Below are 23,365 nucleotides of genomic sequence, written 5' to 3'. Positions count from 1 at the left end.
CCATTTTATTGTGTACCAAGAAAGTGAGTGGTGTTTCTCAGAAAACTTTCATCTTTTCGATATTGCTGGAGTTTCTGATAACAAAATACAGAGCAACAATGAAAGACTTTATTATGACTTCCTCCTTTCTGAGAAGGGGTTGGTTTGAGTTACCAGCAACGTTAGAAGCGAGCTTCAGCTAAAACTCAACAAAAGCATGCAGGAAACCACAGGCTGTTTTAATGTGATTATGTAAGTCAGGTGCAGGTAAGGGCAGGATTTTTGTTTAGTGTTTGGTTTTGCTTTGGTGTGCTTTGTTTTGTTTTTTGAATAATAGATTTCAACCAAGGAAGGAGTTTATCTTCAGCTCTCCTGAAAATAAATAGTTCTGAGTTTTTAAAAGGTGGAGGTTGATGTTTACGTTCATAGAAAGATGAAAATGGATCCTCTGTTGTTGTCTTCATTTTAAAAAAAAGTGTACCCTTTTAACAAATAACATATGGGAATAGCTTCAATCTAATTTAATTTCAGAGTTCTTCACCTGTAGTATCACTTGCGAAAATATTTGGGAGAAGGCAATTTGCCATAAACATATTAGTATTATTTTTAAAAACATTACTGTTTTTAATATTAAATTGAGTTTCTGGAGAGTCTGTGAATGGATCGAGCATATAGCTGTATTTTGTAGCAGGAGTACAGGGGTATATAAAAGCTATTTCATAAATAAAAAATACTATAAAATACTCAATTCTGTTCTGAATTTCATTCATTTAAAAAGGGAAGAAAGGCAAAGCTAGAGCTTTCGAGTGATTTTGAAGTTGGAAATAGTTTAGCTTATTTTTCCCTTACTAACAGCTGTCACTTCATATGAAGACCTTGGCCTGTTTGCGTTTGGATCACCTGGAAAGGTGAGTATTTATTTTTAACTGTGTATGTTTCTTCTTGGTCTCATGCTTCTGATACACAACTGTTCCTTGCAAAAGTAAAGAGATGTAAATGAAATATGTAATTACTGATCTCTTAGTATACTGAAAAGTCCGTTACGTCGTGTAGCTAGTTTTTGCTACGTATCAGTTGGTGTGGCTGGTCTGTGGAAGGCCAAACTTTAATTAAAAATAGACATTGCTTAAATGCAAGATTTTGCTCTGCTAATTTTTTTAGCTGTATGTCCCAGTCTGTGCTCACTGGCATTGCTGTCAGGTTGGTTCAGCAATCCGTTTCAGGTTTGTCACAGTCCCATTGTACCTCTGCTGCAAACTGGTGAGAGACAGGTGGGTGACTTACTGCTGGTGTTCTAGCATTGCATAGAGATCTAAGATGGGGGTTTTCCCCTTTCGTCCAGCTTCCACAATAGGAACAAATAAAAGTATGTTTAATGCATGTTAATTTTTGTCTTTTGTTTAATAAACTCTTCAGATGAGTGTTTCTTACCTGTTACTTTATCTCATGATTAAAAAAAACAACAAACTAACCATTTTAGGTATAGGGGTAAGCAACATGTGAGCCATGCTTTTTAAATGGTGTATACTGAATTTATTTTTCCTAATAGACTATGTTGTCCAGAAATATGGGCTGCACAGGAAATACTACTAGTAAATAGAGCAGATTTAATATTTTGACTTCTATGCCCTATGTTTCAGTTAAATGATTAAAAAGCAGATTTTTACCACACAGAAATGCGATTTTAATGGTTTACTGAAACAATGTAATTTTTTTTTTTTAAAAAAAATGAGTTCTGCTTGAGAGACTAGAGTCTGATTTCTTCTGTTTTAATGTACCTGAGAATTAAATCTGAGCTATTAGGTGCTTATAAGACTTCCATTAGCGTTAATAAGCAGATACGAGTGTAGTCTGTGAGGCTCAACATTTATCGATCAACCTTAAGATGTGATCAACCTCAAGAGATAATAAACACTGATATTAGCAAGGTATGAAATAAAATTATGGGAGCTGTTCTGTGCACATTAACCACAAGCCATTAGGTGCAGGAGTCACAGAAACGCAGCACTTGAGGAGATACGAAAATGTGACTTAGCCTGCCTTTGCTCTGAAGCAAGGCTAAACATGCATAAACCATTCTTGGCCAATGTTTGTCTAAACTGGTTTTTAAAAGCTTAAATGAAGGAGATTCCACAGCTTCACTGTATCGTCAACATCAGTAATTTTTTATTCTCCCTAATATACTTTTTCATGAAATTTTCACTTTAAATAATTTGTGCTAAAAATAATCTGGTCTTTTATTTTCAGTGTGCATGGAAGCACTGGAATGTTTCTAGGTTGCAAAGCTGTTGTTTTGATTAAATGATTAACCGAAGTTCACCAAGCTTTCCTGATGAACTGACGTTTTCTGAAACACTCACCTTTATCTCTTGAAGTATCTTTGATGTTTGTACACCTTTCTTAAAACTTGCCTGCAAAACAGGACACAGTAAGCTGGCTGAGACAAGAAATTTCATTATTACCTATGTTTTAGATAGGAAAAGGCCAGTACTACATCCCAAAACAAAATCTGCTGTTTCTGTGGGTGCTTCATGCTACTGCTTGTGTTATTTCAGATTGTTTTCTCTACTTGCAATCTAATATCCCTCTGTCATATAGGTCTACTTCCTGAATGCATTACTTTTAACTGATCTTGTTGATTTTTAGGCTTTTCTAGTTTGCCACAGCCATTCTGACTGGTAATCCTGACAATGAACTCTCCTCACCTTAGTCGGGCACAGGTGGCTTTTGGTTGTTTTTTTTGTTTAAAGTAGTCCTTACTCTTCCCTCCCTGGGGTCATTCGCTAATGATACGGACAGGCTGCTGTAGGAGCTTGCTTGAGCTGGCCTCTTAGGTTGATAGTAAACTACTGGTAGCTACTTTTGAAGTAGAGCAGTTGTTCAACCTTACGGTGATTTCCTGTGAAAAATATTTTTGGGATTTGTGAGAATGGAGATTTTTCTGCTATTGGAAGATTGCTGATTCTCCCTTTCCAAAAGCGTGAAGTATTTCTTTCCATCTATGACAGATTCCAAGATATTATACTTTCTTCTTTTTTTTTTCCTACTGACTTTTGAACTGACTCTGAATTCATTTAAAATTTGATACGATTTTCGAGCTAATCAACTGAAAAAATGGCAACTCTGCTTTCAGATTTTATTCAAAAGTACGAATTTGTTTTTCTTCTCATAACTGTGGCTTATTCTTTTTCCAAGTGGACTTAATGGTAGCACTCGTGTAGGAAAGTGCTGCTACATCAAGAGCAGCAGTGGATAAAAAGAAAAACTCTAGTATTCTAGATGATTGTACTATTTTAGAATTGAACTGCAAAGAAAACACTGGGAAAACTTTAGATGCTTTGAGGGTTTTTTCAGTTGGAATTAATTCTTTGCATTTGGACAAATATTTTAATGGCCTGTGATAATTTCTACTTCCATATCAGTCCAATATGAATAATCACAAATGCTAAAGAAAAAGAAACGTCTGTCTAGTTAACAAGTTTAAAAGAATAATGACATTTGTGATAGTTCAAAATATTCATGTTTTTGGAGTGAGGAAGTAGCTTCTAAAATCTCAGCCCTCTGATCGTCTTTTCAGAGGTGAGTGTTTTTATTTGTACTCACCTGTTGTCAGTTAGAATGCACTCACATGTTCTTAGGGATTTAAAAACCTCATCTTCTGCAGAACAGGCCTCACTCTCTAACTTCTCTTCTGTTGTCCCCTCAGAACGAAAATGTGGTATTTTGAGGGAGATTTTTTGCTTTTCTGTTCATTTTAGATTGTGTTGGTTTCTGCGTGTTAAACTCTTTGCTACAGAGAAGATACCTTTCCTTTCAGCACTAGTTATCGCTTCTACATCTGGTCTAAGATAGTTCATGTGTGTTTTATGACTGCCATAGACATACGATTTTAGTTACCCTTACTCTTTCTAAAGAAATCAATTTTTTTTTATAGGTCCTTGTTGCAACGACAATAATTATCCAGAATATTGGAGGTAAGAAAGTTCATATGCTCAATATTAACCAAGTGGAGTATAACCTCTAGAGCCTAGAAAGCTCCACAAATACCAAAGGCAGTAGTTAAATGGAAGTGTTCTTAAGAGACTGATTAAAAGGACAGAATCATAGAATGGCATAGGCTGGAAGGGAGCTCAGAGATCATCTAATCCAACCTCCCTGTCATGGGCAGGGACGCCTCTCAACTAGATCAGGCTGCTCAAGGCTCCGTCCAACCTGGCCTTGAACACCTCCAGGGAGGGGGCATCCACAACTTCTCTGGGCAATTTATTCCAAAGTCTTACCACCCTCATACTGAAGAATTTCTTCCTAAGATCTAATCTAAATCTGTTCTCCTTCAACTTAAACCTATTTCCCCTTGTCCTATCAGTGGACACTCTTGTAAAAAGTCCCTCCCCAGCCTTCCTGTAAGTTCCCTTCAGGTATTGGAAGGCAGCTATTAGGTCCCCCCGAAGTCTTCTCTTTTCAAGGCTGAACAATCCCAGCTCCCGCAACCTGTCCTTGTAGCAGAGGTGCTCCAGCCCCTGGATCATCTTTGTGGCCCTCCTCTGAACACGCTCCAACAAATCTATGTCTCTCTTATGGTGGGGACACCAGAACTGGGCACAGTATTCAAGGGAAAACTTAAAGAAAAGGGGTATGCGATTTTGGTAAGCAGAAGTGCTGTACTTGTGGGGTAGATGGAGGGACTTAAGGGGTTTGGATTGGATGCCTGATCCTGCATCATGGGATGTGGAGCACATCCACTGCAGCTGGTGCGGCTAATCAGAAGGGGCTGGGGAAGCATTATCTCCTCTCTATGGTTCTGTCCGTTTGCATCTCTGGCTGCATTTATCATGTGTTTGGTTTTTGCTGTTGGGACTTGCTTATGCGTTTTAGTGATTTGTGTAACAACTGAATGTTTACTTAGCCATGAAGTTTCATTTGTTCTTTATTAATAGTACCTTTTTATTTTTTGGTTGATTCAATACCTTGGGTTTTTTTGGGGGAGGTTGTTTAGTTTGCTGGCTTTCATGTGGGCTGATAATCTATGTTGTCATATGCCAGCCTGTCCAGTTACATTATTCTTATTTTGCCTTCCCTGGTGTGTGACATAATACAAAGACAGCTAGTGTTATTTTATTAAAAAAATCACCTAAGCATGTAAACTTTTGCTTAGGTATGTTCACATATTTGGCAGTTACTAAGTAGTAGTGTCCTTAGAAATTAATTATCTGAAAGTAGACGGTGTTTAACAGAATGATTTTACATTTTTTTTTCCATAAATGTTTTGGATACTTTCTTCGAGGTGATAGCACTATGTGAAAGCTCCCTCCTCTCCGTCCCCTACCTCCAAGAAGATACACATGTTCACATACATTGACAGAAGGAAATGGCATTCCAGAGCTGTTCTTTCCTTTAAGATTGTCTGTCGAGTCCAGACAATTAAGTGGTTGCTGGTTTTTGTCACTATGTAGAGACCTAGAACTAGACCAAGTAACTGCTTTTATGATAAAATTGGAATATTTTCATACACGAAAAGCTCCAGTAATAAAAACTGCCTAATTGAACTAGCTATAAAAACCCAAGCATTAATTTCAGGCAGGAGTGAACATAGTCATTCCAAGATTAAAGATTATTTATTCATACAGGTTTTAGAAGATGTTCTGTAGCACTAAATAAATGTTTTCATTTCCTTTCCTGTTTGAGCAGACCTCTAAATAAAAGAGTACTGGAGAAAGAAGGACACAAAGTACTGGTTCTGGTGACTCTGGGACAGTGCACAGGACTCTGTAGTTGAAGGGAATTTGACTCTCATTTCTGTCTCATAGCAGTTCATAACTGTCTCTGTGTAATTTCTAATAAATTTCAGATCAGTAACTCTAGAGCCCCAAACTATTGCATGGTGGATATTACCGAACTACTTATTCAGTCTTCTGCAGTGGCCGTCTCTGCCAACAAGTTGGGCCAACCAGTGGTTTTCCATTTAACTAGTTAAAAAGTGGGTTTTTGCAAGTTGAAACTCTTCTTTCAAATATTTTTAGTGACCTCATTTTGATGGAAGCCTTCAAAACCCTGATTTGGTTCTTCTGGTTCCAAGGGCAATGTCTTTCACGAAAGGCAACGCTAGTAGTTCACACATCTGGTGCGTTCACTTGCAAAGATCACGTAGTTTCGAATGCACTGAAAAGAGAAAGCTGGCTCCTTCTCCGAGGCAGTCAGTGTTAGTAACGCCAACGTACGCCCCGATCTGTGAGGAAGGGCGATCTGCGGAAACGTGGGTTGCAAGTTGGGCCTTCTTGGCACCTTCTACCGTGCAGATGTATTGTGCTGTCATTGCAAGGAGCTGTCGCAGCTTCTGTTGAGTATTTTAGTTTTCTGTTTGGGAACAGAGCTCCCAGCTGCATCATTCTCTCCTTAACAGCTGCCTCTGGCATGGTTCTGTGATGCTGCAGTCCAAGTCAGCAGAGCAGCACTGGGTCAGGAATTGTCTTTGAAGATGACTATACTGCAGGTTAACAGACCTTTTTTAAAAGAAAAAAAAGGGAGGGATGGAGAGTTCTCTTCACCTCTCAGTGAGCCTTGACTCTTGAAGAAATGCATAGAAAGAAAGGAAATTTTCTGGCCTCTCTGGTGCTTTTGCTGATTTTAAGCGGTGAAACTGTGGAGTGTAGTTTGTCCTGAATGGAAGCCATGCTGGAATCAAGTGCAAAACTTAGGTTTTTCCCTTAGTGCACTTTGGCAGGTGTTCCCCTCTTTTTGTTCTTCTGTCCCTTCTAAGAAACCAGCAGCACCATGCTTGGTGGGCAGACTTTCAGGCTCTGTCAACGTCTTTAATTTCAGAGTCAGGCTAAAAATAAAACTGTTTTCTGTTACCTCCTCCATCATCAGACCTGGGTACATTGCATCATATGATATCTTATTTCAAAAGTGATTGGGGAGCATGAGATAATGAATGATGGTTTGTGATTAAAATAAGCAGCTTTACTAAGGTTATTGTCACTATCGGCGTCTAGTCTGATCACTTCTAAAAACAGTTTAAGTGCGGAAGTGATTTACATTCATTTGTGGTGGAGAGAGCTTTTTAGTAATCATTTTAATATAGTTAGGCTTTCCAATTTGTCATCTGTGCTTTTTTAAAAAGAAAGCTTAAAGGCAAATTTGAATTTGACATCCTAATTACATACACTTAAGGATTTATTTAGATAGGGGAGTTGATTTTTCTACTAGCAGGATACCTAAAAAAAAAAGAACATTTTTGTACAGCTACAGGAAAGCACTAGTTGGTCAAATTTGGAATTTAAAAGGCTAAAAAAAATTATTTCAAGTACATTGCTTGGAATTTTAACATATATCTCTAACATGAGTGCTTAACTTTCCTGCAAGGTTTTTAATCGTCTCTTGGAACTCTTTGTGTTATGTTCATCCAAGTAACACAAATCAAATACCAAAATCCATTTAAGTACCAAGGATTAACTAAGGATGCATGAGGATAATGCATTAACTTTGCAATATCCAAATGTAAATTAAGGTCATCTTAAACACTGACTTACAGACTTTATGGGATAAATACAGATTCTTCGCTTAGAGTGAGTAAATTTCGAGAGTATTTGCCTAGCTTTGCTTATAGCAAATATGTGCTTGTTCTGGCAATGTAGGTATTTGTTCATAAAGTGAAACCAAAAAGTTGAAAGGGATGGCCAGGCCTACTCATTTTTATCTAGGCCAGGTTGGACGAGGCTTTGAGCCACCTGGTGTAGGGGGGTTGGAACTAGATGATCATTGAGGTCCCTTCCAACCCGGTGAGTTGTTGCTCTGGTGAGTTGTTGCTCTGGTGAGTTGTTGCTCTGGTGAGTTGTTGCTCTGGTGAGTTGTCCCTATTTGTCAGTATTTTGGCCCAGTCCATCAGCCCTTTAATCTAAATAACTAGTGACTAGTTACATGGGAACTGTCCTGTTCTTGGAAGAGCCAGGTAGTGTATCTGTGGGGTGGCAAAGTGAGCACTAGAAAGGAAGCTATCGAATTGCATGCTACCAGGCTGTTTTTTGTTTGTCTGTTCCTCCAGACCTTTTCCTTCCATCCTGGGTCTGTAACAGGAGTGATTTCCCATATGACAATTTCACAGAATCACAGAATGGTTGGGGCCACTGGAGCTCATTTGGTCCAGCTCCCTGCTCATGCAGGACCGCGTAGAGCCCGCTGTTCAGGACCATGTCCAGGCGATTTTTTTAATATCTCCAAGGGTGGAGATCATCAGATTATTAATGCAGCTATTAAATGGCACTGGACTCAGTATTGACTCCTAGGTTACACTGCTAGTTACTGGTCTCCAGTAACATGGAGACCAACTAGACTTGGTGATGCTGATCATCCTGCTCCAGGCCTGGCCAGTCAGTGAGTCTTCAGTCCACATCACTGATTCCTTACCCAGCCCGTACATCTACAGCGTGTGTGTGAGGATCTCATGGGAGACAGTGTCAAAGGCCTTGCTGAAGTCCAGGTAAACTATTTCTTGCCTGCCATGCAGAAGATCTTGAAGGATTTTTAGACCTTGTCACGTTCCCTCTGAGATCAGAGAGGGCCCTTGGGGAAGTTGAACGTCTGGAGATGTAGAAGGAGCGAAGGAGGCTGCTATGGAAAACGCTCAGTTCCATGCTGCTGCTGGCTCTTCCTTGTAATCCTTCCCAGGAGCAGCTGGAGTTGGACGGAGTCCCCACTATTGTTTTAATAGCTTTGTGCTTCTAGGAAGTGATGGATGAGGAGCAGTGGGCCGAAGCCGTGGCTCAGCGTCACGCAGCCCTTCCCCCCCTCCTGCTGGGGAAGCTCTGTGAGCTTCCTATATGCTTTCTGAAGGGAGGGGAAGGAAGACAGGAATTTCTCCTCCTGGAGTTGTCTGCTCTGCGGATGTGACTGAAAAGGAGGGCAATGCTGTGTGTCCGAGAGAAAACCGGTGGGAATCTTGAAGTGTATGTAAGGAAGTTGGAGAAGGAATGATTTTTAGCAAGGCTGGTGGAAAAACGGAGACAAACACAATGAAGTATTGCACAAGAGCAGCTCTCGGGCTGTGGCCAACACTAACAAATCTTCGGCATTGAGGTCCAGCAGGAAGTATGCGGAGAGTTTCACGGCATATTTCTCTGGTCTGCGGGCTGATATCAGCTGAAGGTCACCGCTGTCGGGAGATAGGAGCTGGCCTGAGGGCCTGGCAGCTGTGAAGCACACAAACATAAATTGAAACTGCCAAGGACATGGCTTTAATTATTTAAAATTTATTAGCAGCAACAGATTTATTAGTGCAACAGTAGAGCCTGCAGTACAGCCGTGTAGCATAGGTGGTCTGTATGGGGATTATTTTGCAACAGACTGGGTTTTTTTAGATTTTTTTTTTTTATAAGTGGAGATGGACAGGGCAGTTCTCGTGCTGCGGATTGGTGGGAGTAACTGGTCTGTCTTGTCTTGAACCCAAGCGGTCATTGCAGGTGCTCTTGGAACCGAGCTTTCCAAGCAGCTGTCTGTTTTACAAAGAATTATTTGCTTTCTAGTCTAAATACGGTTTAACTAAGTGTAATTTCCGTAACTGGTGCTGGTGGATTTTGGTTCAAGATTCCACAGTTAACATGTCCTCAAAGGTACGCGTTTTTCTTCCTTGTAAGAGTTGAACAATGAGAAAAAAGGTCGTTCCGTGTGCCTCGAGCACTGTTTTATCCCCGCGTCTGCCCGAATGCTGCAGGCGGTACGTGGAAGTTCCGGGCTTAGTTCTGATGGGAGATTCGGGATTTTATGGGCTGTTAGTGCAGTCCCTGTGACACACAAATGCACTGCGAGCTCAACACGTATTTACGTTTGCATAGTCCGTCACTCTCAGGCTTCCCGAAGTAAATAACCACTGGGAAAAGCATTGATGTAAGCCCGGCCCGGCCGCGCTCCCGCACCCCCCTCTGCCGGCCTCGCCCGGCCTCGCAGGGCCCGGGCCTCCTCCTGCCTTATCCCACACCCTCTCCTCTCTTTCTTTTCCTTTTCCTTTTTTTTTTAAAGAGGTAAACAACGAAGTACTTAACTTACGGCTGTTCTCGGGGCGGGGGAGAGGTTATATGTGTGTTTTCTGGGTGTCGGTGCTTAGAAATGCTGTGCATGAATTAAAAAAAAGACCTTGTTTTATCAGATTAATTGGGTGTTTTCGTTTTGCAAACTGTTTTTTCTTTGCCCCCAGAGTTCACCCATTCTGAAATTTAGTTTAAATTTGAGAAAAATTCTGTGAATACTTTTAAAACGGAGCAAATACTTTTTGAGAATGGAGGTGGGTTGGAATATCCTTTTTGTAATCAGAGTCCGATACTTTACAAACTTTGGAAATAATGGTGCAAGTCGTGGAAGAATAAAATACAGCTTGTTACGTGCTGAGACCTGCATCATTAATACCTTAAGAGATTACTGAGCTTCCTTTAAGTATGGAAGATCTAATTCTTTTTTGCAAACAAACTCAAATGTTTGTTTTCACAGTGCCATTTGCTTTTGACCTGAAAGCCTAATTATCCTTACTGATTCCAAGTGAGGATTTCCAGTGCAGAGCTGCCTTAATTAAGGGCAGGTTTGTCAACTCCTGTACTAATTTAACAATTGATGACCCATGCTCTTGTGTTTTTGTGTTGGGGTGAATGGTTGTTGGAAGGTTTGATACTGTAAAAAATACAGAGCTTGCTTTAAATAAAAATCCCAACCTGCAGCTATACTTCAGAATGGGATATGTGATGAGCTATGTAGAAAATATTTCCGTTTTATTAGTGTAATAAACTGTGCAAATACAATTAAACTAATGAAGTTTTACCAAAATAAATCTGCTGCCAACGTGTTTCCTGTGGAATACGGGCTTTTTTTTTTAAAAAAAAAAAAAAAGCTTACCAGAGGTAAGTTCCAGAGGAATTCAGGTAAAAGCTAAAGTTAGAAGGAAAGGGAAGCAGGGGAGCAGAAATGCTTCAGGATGAGTGTCTGTAACATGAAGACTAGCAGAGAACTTGACAAGCTGTTTTCTATTCTCAGAACTTCTCCATATGAACAAGCATCACATCTCCTTTCACACACTCCATTCTACACCTGTATTTAAAACAAAACAAATGATCCCAGCAAAATTTTTTTGTTTTTTTTAAGCTTCAACTAGGAGGAAATACTAAAACCAACACATCAAGTAATTGGGAAACTTGTTAAAATCAAGTATGTGGGGGATTCATTGCAAAATGAAAACAAAACAGCATGCTCTTAAGGCATTGATGCTAAAATAGTCAATAGTCTTCAGTGACATTCATGCATCAGTCCTGATGTTTCCACAATTTCAATTATGAGGAGCTCAGTGCAATAGTGAAGTACTTCCTATCTTGCTAGTCAAATGCTTTGACAGGAAAAATGGGAGCTTGCCCAAAATCCTCTCTAGTTTCACTTTCTTTCTTGAAACCCTTCCCTGCTTTCCTTTTTAACTTTGTCATATTGTTGGGATTAGGACAGATTCAATTTTAAACCGCTTCTCTGCCAGCAAAGGGAGATGCAAGCCCAAAGGGGTTTGTCACATGCAGTTGCTGTGAAATATCCAGCTCGGTTGGGCTGGAGTGTGCAGTGACTGGTAGTGTTTATTCTGCTATTTCTGTCTTTCAACCTTTAGTCTTTCCAGTATTTTGGGAAAAATAGGGATCTTGCTGGCTGAGCTCTTTAGAGGATGAGAGTTAGAAGTATTTTGATTTTTCTTAATTATCTAGAGGTGCTTTTGAGGACTCTCTGTCTTACCTGGTATTCCCCCAGCTGAGAATGAAAATTGTCCTGACTCCCAACTCAGCACTCCTGTTTTTTTAAGTAAGGGTTGAACACCCAGTGTGGCTGCATGGAAACAGTCTGTTTTTTCCCCAGCCCCCTGTCTCCTCTGATGTGAAGTTTGGAGGGCAGCTTGGTTCCATTTTTGCACAGTGCTTAATAATGTAAGACATCTTTATAGCACTCTAATATGATCAGCTGCAGTGGTAGATTAGGAAAAACTAACCAGAAGAGTTAGATTCAGTCCCTTCAGTTAAATGATTTGAAGGGATTTATCATCAGCCGTTTGCTAAGGAAGGAATAAGTTATATGTTTACACACAAGTTTAATGTATAAATTCTCTTGCATCGTTGCAGCGGACTTCAGCAATTGATAATAAGGGTAATAAGGAAAAGTTACACTTCTTTTTCTGGTGACCAAGAAGCCACTAACATGGTTGATTTTAAGATTGGGCCACCTCAGAAGAGGTATTTTGAGGACTCTTTTAAAAAACATAATCTTAGCTTCCCTTTTCTCCAGCAACTAATGTTTTTTCAGGTAGGGGCACATATGCTCAGTGTTAAACAATGTTGTAGCACAGTAAGGACATTCAGAATAACATATGCATGGTATGTGTCTTTGTAGAGAGTCATATCTCACGGTGGTACTACAGGTTGTAATAGTGAAAGTGTAAAGCAAGTACCCTATTTTATATTTTACTAACATCTTTTTTTCTGTCTAAGAGTTAACACCAAGTTTTCAGAACATGGCAAAGCGATATGTATTTTAAGAAAGCAATTTCTTGCTGCCTTCAAGACAGTGGTAAGCCTGTTGAATAATAACACAGTAATACAATTTTAATTTCTGCTGAATACTGTTCTGTGGCGTTTCTGCGTCAAGGCCTATTGAGAAGTTCAAACCTGCTTAGTTTTCCATCAAGTAGCTCTTGGTCCATGCTGAAAATTATTTAAAAATGACATAATATATGCAAATTCAGGACCTGAATATGAGAGTTGCTCATGTAGTTGTAGTTCAGCCCTTACTGCATCTGCATGTTGCTGAAGCCTCAAATTATGTCACTGTACACCGTTTGTTCTACAGGAAACCTTTCTCATTCCGTGTTAAAGATAGATGTTTCATGTTGCAAAGAGAAGGTGACATGAAGAAAACACAACATTCTTTTTTAGTTTAGGGATGAGACTGGATTATAAGAGCAGTTCTGTTCTGCTCTCTCATACTGCGTGCATGGAAGGGGAGTGAACTCTGAAGGGAATGTTGCTTCTGACCTTAGCTAATGTTTTTTGAATGCTTGACTTCTAAAGATGAATATAGGTTTATTGTGATTTTTGTAAGTAATAAAAAGTGCCTCAAAGTTATCCATTAAAACAATGAAATCATGTTCACAATGACAGAGGAAGTGAGTTCTTCAGAAGTGGAATAAATCAAAGCACAAGGTTCGCTTTTAGTTGCGTTCGCTTGCATGGCGTTTGGCCTTGTGACTGTGTAATCTCTTCCTTCCGTTACACATTAAGGCTGCCAGGGACAGCTGACGTTTAATTTTTACAATAGAACTTGACATGGCTTCGGTCATGGTGGGCGTCAGGGAAGGTAATTAAAATTTCTTGTGTGAAGCAAAGGATGCACGACTCTTTGTCTGCCATACCATGTGCATTTTACTCTTTCTTGCGATATTTTTTTTCAGGTTGCTGTGCCTTTTTTCAAGACACGTCGCTGTTTTGGTTTCAGCTTTGAAAGCCAAACAAACAATGTTCTTTGCTTGCTTTATAGTGTGTTTCAGAGAGTTGTGGTTAGGGTCTCTTATTTCTTTCACACTGAGTAAAGCTACAAGAAGTTGTTGCTTGTGAGGAGAATTACAACTGTGTTTGTAAGTGAAGGAAAAGCAGACTTTGACTCCTTAACCTCTATTTAGTGTGGGCATCCTGCTCGAGTTTACGTATGAGACTTATGTTTTATCTAAACATCAGGATTTAAAATTATTTATTATTTATTTTCTTCATCTTCTAGAACAAACAAGAGAATGTGAACTGGGGGGAAAAAAAAGTCTTACTATGTGAGATTGTTTCCCACATGCCCAGAGAAAGGAAGAAAGATGCATACAAATGTTTAGCATGTGCAAGCTTCTTGGTGCATGATTGGTTCCCTACTTAGGAATGGAATTCAGTGAAATAGGACTCCCCTTTTAAAAACAAAGAGTAAGCGCACAACAAAGGATAAGTGATCAAATGATTAGCCAGAGGCTAATAGGAATGCAAGGAAAGAGTGACAGATTGCATATTGGGGGGAAGTTTGGTCTGGAAATCAATTTGAAGCTTTCTGCAGCTGAGGCTGCAAAAGAAGTGATTTTGAAATCTTTCTGAAAGACATAAATATATAAAAATTCTGACTTGCGTGTGTATAAAGTGTTGTATAATACAAGAAGGAAGGCTAATGGATAAATAAAGTTGAATTATAATTTAGAAGCATTTTCCTTCCTCTCTGCCATTTAACTTTTTAAAAATCTATCTTTGTTTACAGTGGAATATGCATCTGCCTGTAGCCTAGTGTGAGAAATTGTGTTAATTTGCTTACAAGTTCTGGTGATTTAGAAATATACTTGCTGTAGGGATCTCTGTGGCTCAATCTACATTCCGTTGTCTGCAAATAGGAAAGTAAAATCATAACAGCAGTTAAATACTTCACCAGACACAGTCAACAGCTACATGTCAACAGGGAAATACACTTGAATATTGGAAAACCCAGAGCTTTTAATTATGAAGAAGTGAATATTTCCTTATTTAGCGACTTGCCAAATGGTTTTAATCTAAGCCGGCGGTAGATAGATGTCTCTTTGCATTAATAGAATTTGCTTTCTTTATAGAGACCACATTCCCTTTCTTCAAAATTTAACATTAACTGCTGTAGTCCACATGGTTTTTTTGAGGGTCAAAACATTCCTTTAAAAAAAACCCCAAACAAACCTATTCAAAAATCAGCTTACAGAAGTCTGCTGATTTACTTTTTTAAATTTATGTTTTAATTTTAAAGCATTAATAAGTACACCATGGTAAAATTCTAAAGAATTAATAAATACAAAGCAGTAAAATTTAGAATGAATTAGATGAATTTTTGTCAAGCTTTAAAGGTAACTAAACTTTTTGTTGGTTTTGTATTACTAAAATTACTTGCTGCTGAAAGATGGGAGTTAGTGCCATGTAGGCTTTGAAGCTGTTTGTAAAGCTTGATTTTTCTGAGGAATTCTCTACTGTGTTTTGGTTCGTATAAATACCTGCTGCTTATGTAAAAGGAAGAAGTAACATGACCAGTATGTGGAGGTATCAGGTTAGTATAAGTTGTAATTTAAAAACCCCCTCTTATTTATGCCTTGGATAATTTTGATTAGTAAAGGAGAAGAGTGATACAGTAAAGTAGCATTGCTGTTTTCTTCTGAATGAGATTATAAATGCTTAATTTCAAGTCGACACTCCTATAAGAGTAACTAACAATTTCTCCTCTGATTGGCAGTTTCTGTCTAGTCTGGCACCTTGTGTTGTTATTGGGATCTTGGTGGTGGGTTTAGCGTAAGAAGCGGAGCTCTGTCGCTGACAATCCTCTTACCTCCGAGGGCCAAACCGTGACGTATATAAAGAACCTTTCGACTCCTATTCTTGTCTTTAAATTTCTGTCATGCGTTTGTGTAGTGCAACAGCAACGGAACAGCAATAAAAACCGAGTCTTTAAAACCCTGTGGTATTGACAGAAACAAATCTTACTGTCTGCTCTTGTCATTAACAGCGTTCTGTGAAGAGTAAGGAGGAAGGAGAGGTGCTGCAGCCTCGTAGTCTGTCTCTGGCCTGTAGGTCCGTGTTCCTTGGTAAAAAGTCAGGCCTGTATTTTATATTGTTTTGCTTTTAGTCCTTTGGGTTATGTTTTCCTTGTTTCAAGGCTCATGTGGTAGCAGCCTCTTTGGAGGCATTGGCTAACATCAGTACAACGCCCAGGGATTTGCAGCTATTCGGAAAGGAAGTGTATGAGAAAATGAATTCTGCTTCTGGTGCCATGGTGTCTAACATATAGCCAAGACCTTCCAGTCATAACTCTGGTTCAGCCATGCTAATTGTTACAGCCAGAGATGGGTATTGCTCTACTAAATCTGCTCTGCTTCTTTTTGCAGCTATGTCATCTTATCTTTTAATTGTTAAATCGGAACTTCCTGGTGCTGTTGCGGGGTTCTTGAGTGGAGATGAGAGCGGGTAAGGAAAAATACTTCAAAGGTTCTATATTTATCTTGAAGAAGAAAGTGGTTCAAGACTGGTGGAGGAGATGGGTACTGACATTTCTCTGTGATCTCACATGCTAAAAAAATCAGTTATTTACAGGAGTTCTTGGAATATGAAATGTATTTGGCATGTGCAAGCCTTCTGCAGGACACACATGCGGAGTGTGATTCTTCCCTCAGAGCAATTTCCCATCAGACAACCTTAAAGTCAGTGGCAAAACTCCATCTACAGAAATCTCCCTGCTGTAAAAATTTAAAAGGGGAAGCAAGAGAGGACAGGAGAGAGGAGGAACATTTAAACTGCTGTCATGTTATCACTTCACATATTTCAAAACCACAGTACAAAACCCGGCAGCATTTGAATTCAAATGTTTTGTTGTCTTGCTCCAGTGATTGGACTTGTCATGGGAAAAGTGCCAGGTTTCCAGACTCGGTTTATAATTCCTTAACTTGACTCCCAGTAAAGAAATTATTCTTTACAACTGAGCTATAAAGCTGTATGTAACGAGTGTGTCCCTCGGATTTCTGTCAGAACTGTCGCAAGAAATCCGTGCCTCCGCGAAGGCAAATGCTGCAGCTTCGGCACCAAAATAACCTTGTTCGAGTCGTTCCAGTGCCGCTGTCGTTTGTAACAGCGGATCTTATATTGTGTCACAGCCATCTTTTCCAAGCTACTGTTTTCAGATGTTTTGAGCTCCAAGCTTTCTCTGGATTGAAACGTGGTGAAATCGTCTCAAGGCTGTGTAATGCTTGTAGTATTCCTGAATGTTGTGGGTGAATTTTAAGTTTGAAAATATTTTTTTTTGAAAGGTACTTTAGTTCATTTTATATTTTGTCATTTATAATTTTTCCATTTTATAACGAACATTTTGAGAAATTAAGTGGGGTGGTAACCTTGCTTTCTGTCTTTCTGCCCTCCTGACCCTTGCAATAATATGTTTTTAGTAAGGGGCTTTTTTTTAAAAAAAAAAAGGATTATGTTTTATGTATATATGTCATTTTTTGTCTGCTGTTGTATCTCTTCCAGCTGTGATAGTCATCAGCTTTTCATTTGGGTGCTGTCACCTTCTCCTTTAAGATCGTACTTCTAACTCTGCTCTTCATACACAGTGACGTTGAGCCTGCTACTGTATCTGCTGCGTGTGTGCTCTGGTCTGTCTGTCCCCAAATTTAGCATATAACGTCACTTACTGCTGTCTTTAATTTTATGTCAGCTTTGTTTATGCAAAGTGACTTTTCCCAGCAAAGATCCACCTTTAAACACACATAATAGGTAGGATCTGGAGGTCCTGCATACATGCATGCTGCTCAAAGGGTTGTTCTGCCTAAAAAAAGGCTTTGTAAGTAACTTATTTATTTGGCTGCCTATTTGATAACGCTCCCACCAACTTTAGCTGTTTTTCAAGGTCCTAGTGCAGATCTTCTGGATGCGAACGCTGGTGAACACACAGACAGGTTACAGTGGTTCAGCTGGTTATCACAAACCAGCTGAGCTTGAGATGGGAGTGAAGTTCAATTTTGCATTTAGAAAGAGCTGAATTTTTCCATAGGAATACTAACCACAGCTTGAGTGGTAAGTCTTGTCCTGTTTCTGCCTCTGTCACTGGGAGTTCTTCCATTAATAGATGTTTATTTGGTGCAATTTGACTCCCCTATTCTTTGCCCAAGCAAATATTTCAAACGCAGTGATCAAGCAATATTCCAGGTGCATGCACATAGCTGACCTTCTCTGTGTGCCCACATCTATATTTCATATATTTTGTCATACTAATTGCCATGGCAGATCATAATCTTTCTGTGTATTTCTTCACAGGTGTTAAGAATAGTCTTTTACTAACAGAGTTCTTAAATTGCAGGAAATTGTTCACCTAAAATAGGTAATCAAATATCAAGCCTAAGTAGCAACTATTTATGCAAAGGGCATAAATATTGACTGTGGTCTTTAACTGGACCACTTGTTTCCAGATGTCGTTGTACAACTGCTCTGGTTTTGTTCAGTCGTTACAGCATCTGCTGCGCTTTCATTCAGATGCAGAATTTGTCTTTAACTGTAGTTAGAATGTATCAAAAGTGTCAGTTAAACTGTCTGTGAAAAGTATTTTATATGCATATACCATCCCAAAGCGTACTTCTGGGAAAGCCATTTAAAGAATGTTTTGCACTTGGAATTATTTTTATGGATCAAGGGTAGCAGGTGTGTGTGTGTGTTGGAAAGGCTGAGAGCCAGCGTGTAATCCACTTCATGTCTTTATTAAAAACCAAAAACAGACAGTGTGAACGCTCGTTAATTGCACCTTGAGATGTTTCAGTCTGCATAACAAGAATTCCACATAGTTTTGATGACATGGACACAGTTCCAAATGAGGATTGTGTTAAAAAGTTGTAATTTGTGAGCCCTCTGTTAACATTTAATGACCCTGTCAGGAGGATATGATTGATGCAATTAAGTTGTCGTGCTTGTGTGTTATATAATTGATATGGACTGAGAGTAAGATCCTAATTTAGAACATATGAATCTCCTGTCCTGTTGCATTCAGGAATGAAATTAAAGCAATTTATAAATGTCTGCTTTTAGTTAAAATATGGGGGAGGGAGGAGGAACATCTGCATGCCAAAGCGTTTTCAGCAGACTCAAGGATTTATATTCCATATTTCATACTTGGAGCGCTTTTATCACGTAGGATTAAATTTGCAGATCAAACTGATTTTAAAGGCACTATCAAAACATTTATTCTGCTTTTGGAAAATAAGTGTATTCCAAAACAGTATTTTGGTAAAAAAAATATGGACACATTTTTCAATAACCAGTAAATAGTGTATTATTCTTTTTTTTGAGATCTTTTTAAATAAAAGAATTGATATTCCAAAATTAAGCAGTTTACCAAATTATTTTTTTTCTCCTTCCCATCACCTCATTGCCATTTTCCTTCCTCTTTTCCCCCTCCACTACAAATGTTTTTTCATTTACCATAAAATAACCAAAATAAATTTTTCTCTGGCCTGCTGAGCTTATGAGCTACGATGGCCACGGTGGATTTGCTGCATGCTTGGGATCGGGAGACTTGAAACAGAGGTCCCACGTGTACACGTCGTGCAGCATTCGTTATACTCTTTCCCGGTGTTATGATACTGTTCCTCCTAATCTGAAGATCCACTATACTAGAAAGAAAGAAAAAGTTTAAAAATATGTGAACACTGAATGATACCAACATGAAGAATACTATGGCAGAGAGCTGATCTTGGCAAAGTTGCTTTTTCACTATAGCAGTAGCAGACCTAGGCTAGTAATGCATTTTTTGGAAGAATAGTGTATTTTGAGTAATTTTTAATACAGACATTGTTACTTATCATAGAATCATAGGATGGTTTGGGTTGGAAGGGACCTCAAAGATCTTCTAGTTCCAACCCCCCTGCCATGGGCAGGGAAACCCTCCACTAGATCAGGTTGCTCAAAGCCTCATCCAACTTGGCCTTGAACACTTCCAGGGATGGGGCATCTACACCTTCTCTGGGCAACCTGTTCCAGTGCCTCACCACCCTCGGAGTGAAGAATTTCTTCCTTGTATCTAATCTAAATCTCCCCTCTTTCAGTTTAAAGCCATTGCCCCTTGTCCTAGCACTACACACCCTTGTAAAAAGTCCCTCTCCAGCTTTCCTGTAGGCCCCCTTTAAGGACTGGAAGGCTGCTATAAGATCACCCCGGAGCCTCCCCTTCTCCAGGCCGAACAGCCCCAACTCTCTCAGCCTGTCTTCATAGCAGAGGTGCTCCAGCCCTCGGATCATCTTCGTGGCTCTCCTCTGGACCTGCTCCAGCAGCTCCATGTCCTTCTTGTGTTAAGGGTTGCTTTGATTTTGATATGGTGAAGGTGCCCTCAACCTTCAAATTTCTCTGTTCATTTATATTATGTATTTTTTCAAGTGAGTGACACAAGTGGTTGTCCAGGATGTATGACAGTAGTAAACGTATGTATACGGTAATTTTTCTTTAACACAAGTGTTACGCTCCTTTCTTATGATAACTTGAGGTGCTGCCTGTTTATTAGGTGCTAACCATATCCTGGACTAAATAAACTTGAAGGTCAAAGGCCAAGGTGTTTATAGGTAGTAAAGTCGGAGGCTGATGTGCAAGATGTTTATCAGTACAGGATATGGTTATTACCAAGTTAGGGGGAGCCACCCTTAAGATGTTTCTGTTTCTTAACAACTTGTACATCTGTGCTTTCCTCAGTTTGGGCATGAGGTTTTGATACTTTGAATAGATTTTTAATGCATTGAGACTTCATATGCCTCTACAATGCCTTTTTTTAATGTATACTTGTACGTGTAAACAATTACAGCATATTTCATCATCACAATTTCCATCCCTTTTGTCCTTTAATTTTTGTGCAGATATATGCAGAGACTGAGTGATTGCTTTGTGCAAAGTTAAAGATAAGAAAGTCCTCTTTATTGCTGTTCTGTCACCTCTGGACAACAAACATAATTTCGAATTAGTTGATTTACTACTTGTTTTCTTCTATTATTTGAACACTATGATGATAGGTATAATGAAACTTGGGCAGAAAAGAAAGTTGGTGTGTTTAGAAAACATACCTGAATTTCCGAACAATTAGGCTGGGTCGCTTAGCTTTCTACTTCACGCCTCTTGGAAAGGGTAACGAACTAAGGTCATACAGGAGTAATAAACTGGACAGGAAGTTCAGCAGTTGCTGTTTCTTCCAGTTGTGTAAATATGCAACTCAGTGTAATCCAGTTCAAGATGTATGAAGCGTACTACGTAAGTACTTCTGTTAGAAATCTGTGGGGTATGGAATAGCCATGCCCTCTCATCGTTGCTTTGAATAAAGGTGAGGATTTGCACGTTGTGCTGCTGAGGAATAACTTTACACACCTCAGACCCCTGATCCATGCAGACACTTGCCTGTGGAATGTTGCCTGCAATGCTGGTTTATTATGGGATGGTGCTCTGCTTCCTCGTTATCTGGGAACTCTATTTTATATTGCAGTACGGAAACCAGGAATACAAATTAATGGAAATAGCGTGTGAAACTAGAAATTATTTTTCTTGTCCTAGTGGTTGTTTTGTCCAAGATCACAGTTTTAAAGTAGAACATATTTTTTAGGACTCTTGAGCTTTGTATCAGTCATAAATAGATTTTTCCAACAGGTCTTGGTACCTTGACGGGAGACTGCTGCTACTGATTTCTTCGGTCTGCATTGTTTTTCCTCTTGCACTTCTTCCTAAAATTGGTGAGTAATTAAAGGAGAGAAGCGAATATTATTCTACTTTAGTAGCAATTACAGTTGAAGACTTTAAAACCTTAATGGGTTATTTATTTATTTTAGCTGGCAGGGGGCTGGTGATGGTGGGGATTACTTAGCTGTTGTAGAGTGTTCTGCCTTCCAGCCCTGCCTAGTTAACCTATTACTTGGGTTGCAGTAGTATTTTGTCTGCAATACTAAAATAAAATCTTTACAGCAGAACATTAAAGAGCTGCATTTACTTACAGCATGCCATTAGTGGTAAGCCAGTTCTAATTCTGCCCTACAAAACTACATAAATGATCTGTGACAGGCAGTTGGAATGTTGTTATTCTGAGTCCTAAGCCCCAGATACCAAGCACTGTAATAGAAAACATGCCTAAAATGTGAAGCTTTAGCTGTACATTAGGATCACTTTCCTTATAAACTCTTTTATTTTTACTGTTATTTTACAGGCTTTCTTGGCTACACAAGTAGTTTATCATTTTTCTTTATGGTCTACTTTGCTCTTGTGGTAAGTTAAAAATCTGTGCACAGCTTATCTATTTTTTTTTTCTTATTGTTTGAATGTTTTCATAAGCCTGTTTTGAAATTAATTGTCTTCCCCTCCCTGCTTAACGTTTTATGTGAAATGTAGAGTTTTCCTTAAGTTCCGTATGTTCTTGCTTGGACAAATTACATTTGTTTTGCTGAGGCATGGAAATGTATATGAACTTTCAAGCATGTGAGAAGATTTAAAATAATTATATTTTGGACTGGTAAATGTAACAATATTTTTGTTTTTGCTGATGGTGCAGTGAAGGGAGTTGGCACGTATACCTCTGTTTCCCTACTAGTAGTGGAATGGAATTCTGTTTTCTTAGCTTCTAACTATTACTTACTGTGACTAGTGCAGAAGAAAATTTAATATACTCCAAATAAATTAAATCTACATGTATAATGAAGTGACAGAGTTCAAAAAAAGGCAAAGAAAACTAGAACTTCATTAAGGCAGTTTACAAGATTCATTAATACGTCAATGACCTTATTCTTCTTTCCCGCTGAAAGGAAAAGTCCTTTTCTCTGAGCCTTATGGGGGTTTTTGACCCTGATGTTCACCTTCTCACGGCCCCTGTGAGGTAGATGTTTCCAGATACCAAAAGTGAGACCTGCTAGGCAGATCTAAGAGGGAAGAAGTTGCACTATTTTTCTTTTTACGGGAAAAAAGTGTGTTAATGCACATGTGCAATATGTAGTACAAGCAAGCAACTCACACTCTTGTTGAGTGTTTCTTCTAGGTATAGAAACAAGAATCTTTTTGGGAGCCTGGAAAAAATGTTCCCCCTCTCCCCTGTCATTCTGGCTTGCATTGACTTGCATTTAATACCTGTTTTACAAAGGGATAAACAGAGTTGAAGGCAAGTTGAACAAACATGCCATCCAGGAGACCAAGGCAATCCATTAGGAACTAAACCATGTGATAAAACCAAACTTCAAAGCTGTCAAAACATCTCCCTAGGGTATCCCTGGAGAATTGCAGTGTTTGTAGGACCTTGGGAAGTATTCTTCTGAAGCTGAGCATTGAGGAGCAGCTACAGCCTCTCCAGATCTAATGGAAATTCATTTGTAATATTTATAAATTACCTTAACTTTTGACCTCTGTCCTAAAATTTATCTTTAAAAAAAAAAAAAAAGGAAAAGCACTAACTATAATGCTGACATGGGCGTTTGGCTGAAGGTAATTGCAAGTAGTTTAAAACAAGTTTGGCTCCTGGATTTCAACTGGAATGCGTATGCATCTCTGAAGAAAGCTATTGTAGTGGGTGGCTGCTTTTAAAAACAATTTTGGGCTCAGAAAAGGCAAGCGTGGAAGCAGGACTTGCATGCAGACGTGTCAAGCTGGGATGATATAAGGTAGGGTTTAGTTTGGTAGGCAGAAAGTACTAATGAAAGGAGTACACAGACTACTGGATTTCTTAGGAAATTATTATGTTTGTCTGCTCACTCTTTGTTGTTAAATGACAAAGCAGCAGCTACAGTAAATCTAATTGAGGTCAAAATTTTTAAAAGCCGTTACGGATATTTGAAGAAAATGAAAACTCTTCACAGGGTATTCTG

At 39.1% G+C, this 23,365-nt stretch overlaps 1 protein-coding gene across 1 annotated transcript in view; it reads left to right on the top strand.

The window, feature by feature from the left end:
* SLC38A6 (solute carrier family 38 member 6) overlaps window positions 1-23,365 on the top strand; it is a 41,227-nt gene that overhangs the window by 5,164 nt on the left and 12,698 nt on the right. The window contains exons 4-9 of the mRNA XM_086613638.1: window positions 835-887; window positions 3,914-3,953; window positions 15,902-15,980; window positions 17,401-17,412; window positions 21,174-21,256; window positions 21,724-21,782. Of these exons, the coding sequence (XP_086469764.1) occupies window positions 835-887; window positions 3,914-3,953; window positions 15,902-15,980; window positions 17,401-17,412; window positions 21,174-21,256; window positions 21,724-21,782 (326 nt within the window). The remainder of the gene's footprint in view (window positions 1-834; window positions 888-3,913; window positions 3,954-15,901; window positions 15,981-17,400; window positions 17,413-21,173; window positions 21,257-21,723; window positions 21,783-23,365) is intronic.

Source organism: Tauraco erythrolophus, chromosome 6, assembly GCF_009769465.1.
Source record: "Tauraco erythrolophus isolate bTauEry1 chromosome 6, bTauEry1.pri, whole genome shotgun sequence".
NCBI lineage: Eukaryota > Metazoa > Chordata > Aves > Musophagiformes > Musophagidae > Tauraco > Tauraco erythrolophus.
The sequence above is the reverse complement of the archived record's forward strand: the minus strand, read 5'-3'. Positions and strand labels throughout refer to the sequence as shown.